Below are 13492 nucleotides of genomic sequence, written 5' to 3' on the forward strand. Positions count from 1 at the left end.
CTCAGAGGAGAAAAGTAGCTTTGTCGCCCTCTCCTGGTCACATTCAGTCCTGTGAGGAGAGACCTGCAGCAACTAGAAGGCAGAGGCGGCCATGACTTTAACATTTTATATGAATAATTACTATATTTAAAATGCTTGGTCATATTAGCTGCAATGTCAATTAAAAAGTCTTTCAGGACTTGTTGTAAAGAAATCAAAATGTTATATATTTTCTGTTATATTGCCTTTTAATACAAAAACATAATTAAAAAATATTAATATATTGGCCTGGATATTTACGGTGCTCATTGTCCAATGTGCTGATGTTAAACTACAGACTGGTGTTGTTTAAAAATAGACCAAATAAAACCCTTAAACCTTAGAAATGAACCAAACAATGATGGGTGTTTTTGAATGAACAATTGTTAATGCTGAGAAAAAAAATCACTTTGTCTTAAGGGAAAAATGTCACAAGATGAAGTTTCAAAGCTGCATAAGAAGAATTAGATCTTATGGGGGAAAGTTCACCTGAACTCTACAACATAAAAAAAAAAAACATGTGACAGATATTCAGATCCTTTAGTTCAAGCTGCTTTTATCACAGTGTTTATATTATTTATGAATCAAGAGGACGATGTGCATAGAAGGTGTCGCGCACAAAACAAAGTCACAGAGGATTAGCAGTCCCTCTCTCTCTGGATTTGATGTATTTAAGCCCATTGTATTGTTTTTTATTCCACCACTTTATTCTTTAAATGACTCTCACAGTCTCACTGATCTCAGCCTCGCAGTTTCAAGTCGCAGAAGTTAGCTGTTTTCATCCACACGCTTACAAATGTGCACCCAACTCCAGAAAGACAGAGATAGAGTCCGCTAAGGAAGGAGGAGCTAAAGAGTCTAAAGTGTCCCTAACATATTTGTGAGGCATTAAATAAAAGATAATGAGAGTGAATACTGGACTTTAATTCATCAGGTAACTGAAAACACTAATTGTTTCCTAGCAAGTTATTGCAAGAAAAAAAAAGAACTCCATGTCAATATGATGCCCATAAAGAAGTCCATCTGCAATAACCACATAAGACACTTTTGAGCAGCTGTTGTATTTAACAGTCCTCTTTTAATGTTTGTACTTTGCATGGGTGTTTTAAATGTAATGGAGAGTCACTGTCGGGACACACAATAAAGTTTATCTGTCCATCTCATATTTGCTGCGGCATGTGCTCTAACTCACTTTGTCTGACACTCGCTTTAGATTCTATCTATTGTTTTCATTACTGATGCACTACTTTACTTTGTAATCCATTTGTTCCTATGTGGAGTATGTTTGTGCAGCATGTTTACGTGAAAGGCGCTTCATAAATTAAGTCAGTTAAAGAACTCCCCACTAGAACAGCTGTGTGTCTTTCAGGGTTAAAACCTGCATTTTTCCAGGGGGGGCTCTGGTGCATGTTGCAGCCTTGATCAGAAGAAACTCTGGATCTAAGTGGGTGTTTGTAGAAGCTGATCCCCCCCCCTCCTGCTGCAGGCGTCTCATCCTGTTTACTTTGCTTTTCTCTTTAGACTACGTCCGTCTGTTTTGGCTCAAAAACCACAACTCTGTAAATAAAAGGATTAACTTCTGTCTCTGAGTGAAGCTGGATGGATGATGGAGGTTTATGCAAAAGCAAGACGGCATGTGTAAGATTACATTTCTTCTCTTTGCATCATTGTGGATAAAAAAAAACAACAAAAAAAACAAGAGTGTGACATGTTTCATCATGCGAATGTCTTTCCAAACAGGTTCGCTGTAATCCAGATCCTCTTTGGTTTGTTTTCACAGGAACCACTAGAGGTCATTATTGCAAAGAGCAACGGCAGGAATGAAAGCCACCTCTGGCATGCTCTCAGTGATAATGTAGTGGAAATGGAAATTAGTTGCTCTAATGGGGACGAAAATGAGTTTGCAGTTGTAATCAGCTCGACCACATTTCTGCATCACAGGGGAGAGGAAAGGTTTGTGTTTGAAGAGGAAGCAGATAAATGTTTGCTTTCCGTCACAGTTTCTTTTCTTATACCAAATTATTTTTCATCCAGTGCTCGACAGGCAGGTCAGCGCCCCCTTCCTCTAAACTCCCCAGGATATCTCCACAAGAGCGGTTCATAAAAAGAGAGAGGACGAGAAAATCTTTCCCTTTTTTTTTTTTTTTTCCCTTCCCTTTTCCATTTCCTTGTATGAAGAGCAACGGTAACCATGGCAACCTGGCATTATACAGGACAGAGATGAGGAGGTTGAAACTGAGCTAGGAGAGGAGAGCTATCAATCACTTTGGCATCAGCACACACACAAACAAACACACATACATACACACACACACACATACACACACACACTTGGCTTCACAGGCAAACAATCACAACATTTGTCTTTTCATCAGTGAACTAAAAGTGCGTCTGTGTCCAAAGGATGGATCCGGTAGCTTTGAACACTCTGGTTAGATGTAAAAGAAAAAAAAAAAAAGGACATTTAATGATCAAACCAGTTCATCAAATTATAATTAATCATCTCCAAAACACAGACGCAGGGTGACTTCCGATGATAACATTTCAGTGAATGAATTTAATTTAATTTAATTTAATAGGGACGATACATTTGAAACATAGTTCACATAAAGAGCCTGAAACTGATGACACAGTGTTTAAAGCTTTTTTCAACTCTGCTCCCAAATGGGGCCTTTAAATGAACAATGTAATAAACTGGAAGAAAGTATTCCTCTACACTGTACTGCATGAACAGAACCAAATAAAACAAATTAAATGAAAGCAGTACAGCTATGAAGAAACAATTTAAGACGTATACAAATATGTCACAAGACAATTTCTACACACCAAATAAATCAAACATTTTAAAAACAAGCTAAAAATGAATAAAGCTCTAGTTTTTTTTTATAAGCCAGCACCTGACTTTTGGAATGAAAAGTTCTTCATTTGGGATTGACTTTATTTCAGTGGGTAACGTTTTCCAGAGTTGACCTACGATGTTACCACCGTCGTCCTCATTCATGCACGGCCTGCTCCGACCTCCTCCACCTCAGAGGCAAGGAAGTGTGGACAACAGGAACGGGAGGCATACAGAGGAGAAATCCTTCCTGCATATCATCCCATATGCTCTTTTGTAAAGTGTCTCGAGATAACACTTGTTATGAATTGGCGCTATACAAAGAATGATTGATTGACTGATTACAGTTGCAATTCAGCAGGCATTTAAAGATAAAAAAACAACCCATTATATTATTTTGCGTTAACTTTTTCATTGTGAAACAAATTAAATGCTTGCCTCAAAAAATGACACGTCAAAAATTGAATTCTTTCAAATGATATCAGTGTTGTTGTTTTGAATCCCCCCTCGAAAAAAAAAAGTCTTGCAAAAATGTATTGATATTCATGTAACAGGAAGCGCAAATCATAATAATCCTTCAAATAGTACATGTCAGAAGAAGTTGTTATTTAAGAGTGATGTGTATTTCAGTCATGATTTGAAATATGCCACTGTTTTTTTTAAGGTTGTCTAATAATATAATCCTGAATCGTTTGATTTACAATGAGATAAAACAAAATACTTCTTATCTTTGTAACAGAGAAACATGAGTGAAAGCTCATTTACCCTTTAGTTCACACTTCTTCACTGGGTATGATCAGTCTGTCTTTGCCATGTTTGAAATCCTTGTGTGCTTCCTCTACTCTCTAAATGTGTGTTTGCAGGTGTTTGAGCTGAATCTTTAAGACTTTTAGGAAACCTGGAGGGACACGCAGCCAGAGCTGTATTTAACCCTGTGAGGTTAAGTAGTTTCCCCTGAGCTGCTGCACTGTTACACAACCTCCCTCCTCTGAGCAGATCGGAAGTCAGCGGCTGTTAATGCGCTGTATAAAATAACATGTTCTCAGTGGCCTCGCTGGAGAGTCTCACTGTTTAAAGCCCAGAGTGTGCGAGCTGCATCGCTCTGCTGTATCTCCCCGCGGCCCCATTTATATTCCTCACCTGCTTCTTTTTTTATCCTTTTCTCCTAGTGGAGAAGGCACTGAAGCATATCCCAGCATGCATTGGGTTGAAGGTGGAGAGACACTTTGGACAAGCTGTCAGTCTATCGCAGAGTCTCCAATCTCATTTCAAGTGCAGGAGAAAACTTGCATTGAGAAAGACGGAGAAACGAAACACAGAAGAAGTTGAAGAACTGACAAGCATCACTACAACAATAACAATACACAGATGAGGAACTTTTCAGTTTAAAATACAAAAAGAGAGTGGTATTTTATATCCTGTTTAAGGGCCCTTTGGTTTTTTTTTTGGCATAGGGCTATCCATCAATAACTCTGGTTCTGTTCAAGGTTTATGCCTGTTGAAAGGAAGTTCTTTCTTTTCCCTGCTGCCAAGTGCTGGCTCAACGGTAAATGTGTGCGCAGTCTATCTGAAAATAATATAACTAAGAGCCTAGATGTGCTCTCTTTAGCCCCTTTCACATATGCACTGCACTCTTAAAAAAAATCTGGAGATTTTCCGGGTGAGCTGAATTTTTGTCCCCTCATTATCAATACTTTTTCCAGCCAGTCCCCTTGTAAAAAGTCTGCATGAAGAAGGGTTGATCCGATGTGTGAACGAAACCGGCAGGCGGAGTCGATGTCTTCTATATCATGAAACACTAGTGTGATCTTTGTGCACGTCTTGGAGCTGCTTCATACTCTTTTCTGCTTGCCAGCGTGTTTTTTTTCCACTCTGTCTTTAGCGGTGGATACATCAATTACATGTAGATTTGACATAAAGGTAAAAACTGCCATTAAATTGTTTGGCTCTTCCACCATCTTGGAAATGTTTTTACACATTACACTGTGATTTCCGCAGCATCTTTTTTTATACTTCGTGATCTGCCTCAGTGAAAACCTGCACTGTGAAGGACTTGTGTGAAACGGGACCCCTGGAAAATGTCAGTGCCAGGCTGTCCTAAAATGTTCTGGAAATTGTCAGGAGTGCATGTGTGAAAGGGGCTGATGTAAAAATGATCTAAGATGACTTTTAAAATTTGGTTAATTTGTTAATTCAGAGCTGACGTCATAGTGATGAATAGTGTCATTCCCATTTTAACAAACTGTTGGCCTGGTGAAGGTCTAGCACCGAAATGTTGCCAATGAATGTTTGTGTGCATGTTAGACAGCGTGCTGGAGTACACCTTCAAGTTTTTGATAGACACATTGCTCTCCTACGCAAACGTTTTATGAAATGGATTTGCGAAGGTTTTTTCTATTTTGTGCTATTTAACTAAATATTAATTGATTGGTTGTTAAACTGTCTTGTGTTAATTTCAGGTGAGTCATCTTGAGAGATGTGCTTCTGCTTTCTTTTTAATAAACCTCTCAGAGCTTAAATGTGGAGCAGAATGAGCCCACTCATTTAGACATGAGATACAAAGACTTAAGAATTAAAATTGAGGCTTGATTCATGGCCAGATGTTGAACAAAACAAACCCAAATCACCCCTCCCATTTCTATTAAAAAAATCTGTGCAGCTGGGGCAGGAACAAGCACAGGAACAAGAGAGGAATCAGGGACAGATTATCCAGGACACAGTCACAAGGGAGAGGAAGCGCAGGGAGGAGAGCAAGGACTTGACCTTTTCTGAATATTCATGACGAGGGAGAGACATAAACCTTTTCTGACACCAAAAACCTTTGTGGAGCCTAATAACGGAGGGCAGCTTGTGATTCAGCGTGGAAATAAAAATATGTAGCACGAGTAACGTCAGGATATGTTGGCCGTCTGCCAGCCGGGAGGATCAATAGCCATTAACACCATCAGGCATGCAGTCAGAGCACAGCGGGGATGTGTGGCTCTGCGGAGTATTTCATCATGATGGGAGGTGGATTGGCGCTTTAGTTACAGTCAGAGCTGCTGAGAGCGATGCTTTCTGACTGACAATGTCACCAGTGTGCTGTGTATGTAAACACATCCAGCAGCCCCGAGAATCTGGGTCATTTTCTGGCGGGGATGAGATGAGAGGAGGAGCCGTCTGGAGACACAAATGTGCGCTGCGTTCATGTGTCAGGAGCCGGGGCCGTAATCCACACGCACCTCTTTTATCTTGCTTCATGAATCAAGCGAACGTGCCTCCAGTGGTGATGAAATCCGCTGAGAAACACAGGTAGTGGAGCAGAGGGGAGAAAGAGGAGGAGGAGGAGGAGAGGGAGGTGGAGAGGGAGGGGGAGAAGGAGGGGGAGAAGGAGGGGTGAACGCATGTAATTTCTTGCTCCAGTTCTCCCTGCTTTAGCACTGAGGACACATTGTTCATTAAAAATCCAAGCCCTCGGTCTTCAGGATACACAAAGCCCTGCATCATGTAATATTGACACTGGCTCGCTTAAAGACACAACGCAGCCATGAAGCAGGAATTACACTCTGGATCTGGGACATCATGTCCTGCATTGACACCGGGACAGTGCAGACGCTTGGGTCAGGATTTTTTTTTTTTTGTGTGTTCATTCTCAGATCTGCCCTTTAAAGAAAAAATCCCTTCAATCCCTTTAAGTGTCAGTGAATGCCCTCTCTCAACTCCATTTAAAAATCAGTCCAGTGCTTTATAATATGTCTGAGAACAGCAGTGTATAATTTAAAAAAATTAGACTCCACTCTTTTAGATTTGACTGTTGCAATAACGCTCAGACTGAGGCATATTTCCATTACCATAGAAGTGATATTGAAGATGAAGAAATATTTTTTGGGGGGAAAAAATGAGCTGAGAGACTTAACTAAATCAGGATAAAACGAGAAGTTTCAATACATTGATGCAACTCATACAACATATAACCAGTCTGACAGTCCGCAGCTGTTCTGGCAGCTGTGAGAGGCTGTAATTAAGCACATTGGTGCTTTAAGCCAAATGCCTAGAAGCTTACATTGATAATGGGAGCATGTAGATGTTTCACAGGAATATTATTTACCATGTTAACCATCTTAATTCCGCATATAAGCATGCTAACATTAGCCACTTAACACAAAATAAAGCGAGTTGGGCTGGTGGGGAAACAATATATTGCAAGTTTTCAAAGCCCTTTTTCACACTCTTCTGCTGAAATTACTCAAAAAAATTCCGTTCACACATGCACCAGCTTGAAATTTTTCACTCAGTCTTCAAAATGGCATACTCAAAAAATTCACCACAAGCAAGCACGTGGGGATAAAAATGATACTGTGCGATCTTTGTTCACATATGAAGCCACTTTAAACTTTCTTTTGCTCGCCAGTACGTTCTGTTCCACTCTTTTTTTGATACTTTGAATATGTTCAATTGCACAAAACAATCACATTAAGTCAAAAAACTGCCATCACAGCACCCCCTGCACCAACACCTTCCACCCCCAGAAGGAATAACTCCTGCTGCGAGGAGGTGACTGGGCAAATTTTGAAAACATGCACATGTGAAGGGGTCATACCATTCATCCCCTGGGGCAATTTAAATTAAATTCTCCAGCTGACTCCACGAGGATCTACCTTCGTCAGTTATGTAGGCATAGGAGACCAAATCAAGGACAGCCAAGTCACGAGGTTTCATCGTCTGAGAACTAAAACTGTCTGCACAAATGTCAATGTCATGCAGTTCTGCTGTTTTGTCCTTGACTGACATTCTCACGCCTGGACTCAAACTGCTAGCTTGACTTTCAAAAAGTCCCATAAAGCAGTGCTGCACCGAGAGCAAATCAGCATATGTTGGCTTAATCCATTAAAGAAATATATACAGAAGTACTGATTATATGGCATAAGTCAACATTCAAGACTGATTTGCATTTAACCGTTAATTCTTTATATAGTTGTTTCTTAGGCACGTTATTGAGCAGTGCAGGACCCGTGGGATCTTTTTGCACCCAATGAGTCTGCTTCGTTGTCTGGGAACAGATGGACTAGCTGTAGGTAAGGTTGAGCCACATGTACAGAGGCTTTAGTCCTCCAAGCTGGAGGCCGGGGTTCAAGTCCGACCAGTGGCTCCCTTTCTCCACACATCATTCCCCGCTCTTTCCTGATTTCCTACTCCATTCCTACTTATCCAGGTAGAGTCATTCTCGTGGTTATGGGTGTGAGAGGTGATTTATCTACAGGATGGATATGGCCTCCTTTGACTCTAATAACTTCAGATCCAGGTGATTGTAGAGCAGGGATGGGCAACTTTGGCGACAACAAGGGGCCACATTCATTGAATTCTCACTGCCAGAGGGCCAAATGAAACGATTACAGTCAATTATGTCTCAAAGTAACTCAACATACACCAGTGATCAAATATTATTATGGACATATTTCTGTTTTTCATGATTTCATCATGTTTTCTTGATGTTTCCAATTAATTGATGTGTAAAAAAAATTAACCTGAGGGCCACGTTGAGGGTTGATGGGGGCCACCAGTTGCCCACCCCTGTTGTAGAGGGTAGATGGTTAACAGTGTGTGATTAGTTGTAAGTGAAATATGCCGTCATGAATGCCACAGGAGGGTCCGTTACATCTGTGCTCCTCTTTTCATTCACCGTCTGTCTGTTGAAGGATTACAAACTGGCCATTCCTAAATTTAGACGAATAATGCAAATGGTTCCGTCAGAAGGACTTAACAATAAGCTGCTGCAAAATAGAGCTTTTGAAAACCCCCTCCACCCTCCAACCACCAAAAAAAAAAAAGGTATTAAAATCAAGTTTTCAGAACAATGTGACAGTGCATCACACACTATAAATAACAGCACTCACCATAAATGAGGACAGGACAACTACAAAAAACAACAACACAAAAGATAGTTTGGGCGAGACGAGGGGGGGGGAAATGTAGCACACAGCTAAAAGTATTTCATGAACGGGCACTAAAATGAAACGTCCAGGTCTTAAACGCGAGACATTTTCTGAGCGAGCAAAAAAAAAAAAACCTTTTGAAATGGCAGCACTACCGCTGAACTGTTGTTACTATGAACAACACAGCAGCAGGCATTGCAATTTGAAATCACAGGCGCCGCTGCAGAATCTCATTAACGGGATGTAATGAGAATATAATGAGGATTTAAAGCTGCGGACCAAACTCACCTGATGGTTACACAAACCTTTTTTGTTCCTGGTAACAGCGTGGAAGCAGTCGTCTCGGACACCATATGCTGCCTATTAAGGCTTTAATGGTGTCGGTGCAGGTGGGCAGATTGTGGGCGATATCACCGTCTGTCCTGGTGCCAAGAGGAGAGTAGACGGCGTGGACGTTGATACTGGCCAGCTGCATAATGTTTACATCACTGGAAGGCAAGTACAGCTTTTAAAGAGCTTTTTTCTGTAGATGACATGAGCACTGAGGATGGCAGAGCGCCAACATTTACCAACAAATGTAGAGATTGAGAAACACCTAATGTTACAGGTTACAATGAGAACTTTATTTTGAAACCCTTATTTTAAAAGGCCACAAGGTCAAAGCAGCTCCACATTTTTGCGCCAGAATCACAGAGCTAACCACAAATCATCAACAATGACCACGCACAGAGCCTTTTTTTTTTTTTTAAAACACACAGTAGACCGACTCCATCCAGTCCAAACCCCAAAAGTATATTCCTCACCATCAAAAATGATCCCAATTCATCTGAAGGTAGCTTGGGTTTCATCTGGATGCATCAAAATGGTGTGAAGACATGGCCATTTTACTCAGGCCTCCATCATTTGCATTCCAAGTGGGAGAGCATTTCTTATTCATTGGGATAATTCAGATTTATGCTATGCGTCAATTGCTATTGTTAATATTGCATCCACGATGTCATTGTGACTGAATGTACAGACAGCGCAGCCCTAGTAATGACAACAATATTGTTCCTTACTTTCAAAATCATGTTTATTAAATTTAGAAAACACCATTTTGTTAACAGTTTCATAGCAATAGCAGGAAAAAAAAACTGAAACTGTAAGAGAGAGACTTGGATGGGGCCTTGGCCAAGCCCTGAGTTAAAAACCAGCAGTGTTTTCGGAGCTTATCCGTCCCTACGCATCTGCTCTCTGTGGGGGTCACCTGCATCTAACCTGGCATAGACTAGGAGAGAGAGAGTCAGTGTGGGAGTGAACATCTCAAGGTAGAACGCCTAAAGAAACCAGACATAAGAAAACTTTGTAGACATCAGGTAGAAAAGTTGATTTGCAAAGTCACTTTTCAAGTCAAGGTATTTCCTGCCAAAATATATACCGAGTATGCAACATTAACATGTAATTAGGTTGCCAAACCGTATCGGTACGTAGGTGTAATCACTTAGGGAGGGGGTACTGCACAGCTTCAAGGGAGGGGGGCTTGGGGGACTTAGGGGGTGCAGTACAGATTTAGTCCAAGGAGGAAGTGCAAACAATGTCTATAAGGAGTGTTTGTTTTGGGAGGGTAGGTGGGCGACGGGTTACGGGGGTGTGAGCAGAATACAGCTCCCCCCCCTTTACTCATCAAGGTGCTGAGAGGGGCGACTCTCTGGAGGGCGAGCCTGAAATATCCTCAGGGGGGAAAACTGTGAGTGTGCAGGCTCGGATCCCGCCCAGCGACTCGGGTAAGTCAAACACTTTGTGCCATTCGTCTTTCTCCGGGTCGTACTTCTGTACTATTTCCACCATGCAGCGATTGTTCCACGAGTAACCGCCCACCACGTAGATCTTATTTTCAAACACGGCCACGCCCACATCACTCTGGCCTCGCAGCATGGCAGCAATAGGTGTCCATAAGTCGAGGGCAGGGGAGTAGTACTCGCAGCTCAGCACGTCGTCGTAGTCGCTGGTACCCCTGAAGTGATTGCCGCCGATCACGTACAGACGGTCGCCCACTGTGCACATGCAGTGGAGGCCACGCACTGTGGTCATGGGTGCTTTCTGAGTCCATTTATCCGCATCAGGGTCAAAGCACATCAGCTCCTTCTGAAAAGTGTCATGAGTGATTCCCCCTGTAGCCAAGAGAGAAAAAGAGCACAAATTAGCTGCGTCAGAGATCATTTTGGAGAGGAAAACAGCTTTACAGACACATCAATCAGACAGATCTGTGACTCATTGGACCATGCCAACCTACATTTCCATTATGTAGGCCACGTGCAAGACCGTCTGTGACACAGGAAATGGTCACATTTGTCTCAGTAGCTATGTGAAAAACAAGAATCAGGTGCTTTGAATTCCAAAGTTTCACCGCTCCCCCATCACTATTTGTTAACTCTGAACTTCTACATCAACAACCGATAAGCAGAATGAACTGTATATACAAACCTGAAAGTGACAGCATCTTGTCAACGGTTTAAAAAAATGGGTGGTGATGAGCACTCAAAGCATAAAAACAAAACGCAAACAGACTGTAGACGTCGGGACACAAAAAGCTGAGGGAAAGTGGGGAGGAAAAAAAAAACAGGACATGTCTACAGGGAAGGCTTAAAATAAAGAGGAACACAATCCCAGCATGCATTTGGGTGGAAGCCAGCCCACCCCTCCCCCCCGCAGGCGGAGTGACTAGGAGCAAATGCAGTGAAGACTTGCAGAGCATGGCGAATAGAGGCAGAATCCCTCTTTTGCTGCTGCCCAGTGATTGTGTGCGCGCTTTATTGTTGAGGCCTAAGCTGTCTATTCAGCTGCCATGAATCAGATCTGTCGTGCTGCACCTCCTTAACTGATCAAATCCAGTGATACCCCGACTCCCCATTTTCTTTATCCAAGAAGTCCATGGGGCAAGCCTGCTATTAAAATCCAGACAAGGGAAGCGTGCGTTAGGTCCTCATAATTCCTCTCAAGAGGCCCTGCCTCTACTCTGATTCAGTTCAAGGGCTTTGGCCTTTCCCTCATACAATAATGTGTGATCAGGATCCCGTAGTCCTAATGTCTAATCAGAGCCATTAGTGAGACAAGTCTTTTGCTAATCTGAGCCAATCTCAGAGTCAGCCTTTTACCCTTTCATAGAAAGCACAAGACCGAGTGCCTTATTGTTTGTATTATCAGATACATACGCCACATCACATTTCACTGTTAAGTCATATAAATATGAAACTGTAGAGTCCCATAGCAAAAGCAGTGACCTGCCTGGTTGTTTGAATCAGATCTGCCACAAGTGGGACGCAAAGAACTGATGAAGAATAGACAAAAAAAAAAAAAAAGGGGCTCAGTGTTATCCAAAAATACCCCATAACAAAGAAGACGGTCTTCACTTAAGGACAGATGGTACTTGATGTTTACACTGAAGGTAGCACTGGGTGAATTGATCCATTTTTGTGTAGGATGAGTGGGAACATATGGATCTATACTGCACAGTGAGTTCTGTGTAAGTATGTGGCCTCATTTCACTTTTAAGATCAAGTTAAAAAAAAAAAAAAAAAAGTGCTTCTTTTCATTCGTGGGCCCTGTTCAGGTGAGATACACTCAATAGCCCCTGTTCTCTTTTGACCATAACTACAAAATGGACCATTAAAGTAATCACACATTTTTATGACATTTAGGTGTGACAGTATCAGATCTTGCAACTCATTCTCTACTTCCTTTTTAATAGATAAGACACTTACTCTTTTGGCAGAGCAGCAAATTTAAATGACATCAGTTTTCAACACATACAGGACAGGTGAGGTTTTATTCATGTCAATAGCCCTGTTTACAACTTGCATTAACCTCCTCCCATGTGATTGGATCACAAGTGGACAGCCTTAATGCTGTGGACATGACTGTTTGTCAGGCGAGTTACATTATACACATATCTGGGCAGATTTGATGCTATTGCTTACGTTTTTTAGTTTCAGTAGAATTTTTTTTACCTTTATTTAACCAGGTAATTAACCCATTGATACCGCTTATACCTGCGTACGTTTAAGGACGCTTTTGACAAGCTCAATTTGATTTCCTTGGGAAGTTAAAATCAATGGGACATTAGTTGGAACTTCACGTGAATGAGAAAACAACATGAGCTTTGTTTTATCATTGTTTAAGACTAACTTTGGTTCCCTCAAACGAGACTGGACAACATTGAATGCTGACTGAAACTGAAAAGCTTGTGCAACAGATGTCAAACAACAATAGCTGATGTTCTAATCGGCATAAAAATTATACATGGCACTCGACAAATTTTCACACAGGCTATTGCTATAAATGAAAAACAAAATAGGTCCTAAAATCAAACCTTGGGGCACTCCCTTTGAGATCTCTAAAAAGAAAGAGGTGGATCCTGTCATTTGCATGCATTGCGATCTGTTTGTTGTCCAATAAATAAAAATAAATATTTAAAACGTTTCTGAACATGGTCCCCATTATACAGTTTGTTCAACAAAGAGTCAAAACAAGTTTTTAATTCATGTAAATGTCCCATTTTATGTGACTATAAAACAAGTAAAAATATGCATCAAAACTCTCAAATATTTACTTAATGACAGCCTAGAAAGCTAAAATAACTAGGAATGACTACAAAATAATTTTTAAAAAAAATACACAACTGTAGACTATGAGACTGTCTGCAGCCCTGACACCTCTGTGTAAATTACTCAGAGTTCGCTCAGTGTCC

At 41.2% G+C, this 13492-nt stretch overlaps 1 protein-coding gene across 4 annotated transcripts in view; it reads right to left on the reverse strand.

Moving 5' to 3' along the window:
* Positions 1-9367: 9367 nt before the first annotated feature.
* klhl13 (kelch-like family member 13) overlaps positions 9368-13492 on the reverse strand; it is a 39014-nt gene continuing 34889 nt past the window's right edge. For all 4 annotated transcript variants that reach the window (XM_065963090.1, XM_029279774.2, XM_065963092.1 and 1 more), the window contains one exon: positions 9368-10916. In XM_065963090.1, the coding sequence (XP_065819162.1) occupies positions 10429-10916 (488 nt within the window). In that variant the 3' untranslated portion in view covers positions 9368-10428. The remainder of the gene's footprint in view (positions 10917-13492) is intronic.

Source organism: Labrus bergylta, chromosome 14 (genome assembly GCF_963930695.1).
Source record: "Labrus bergylta chromosome 14, fLabBer1.1, whole genome shotgun sequence".
NCBI classification, from domain to species: Eukaryota; Metazoa; Chordata; class Actinopteri; order Labriformes; family Labridae; genus Labrus; species Labrus bergylta.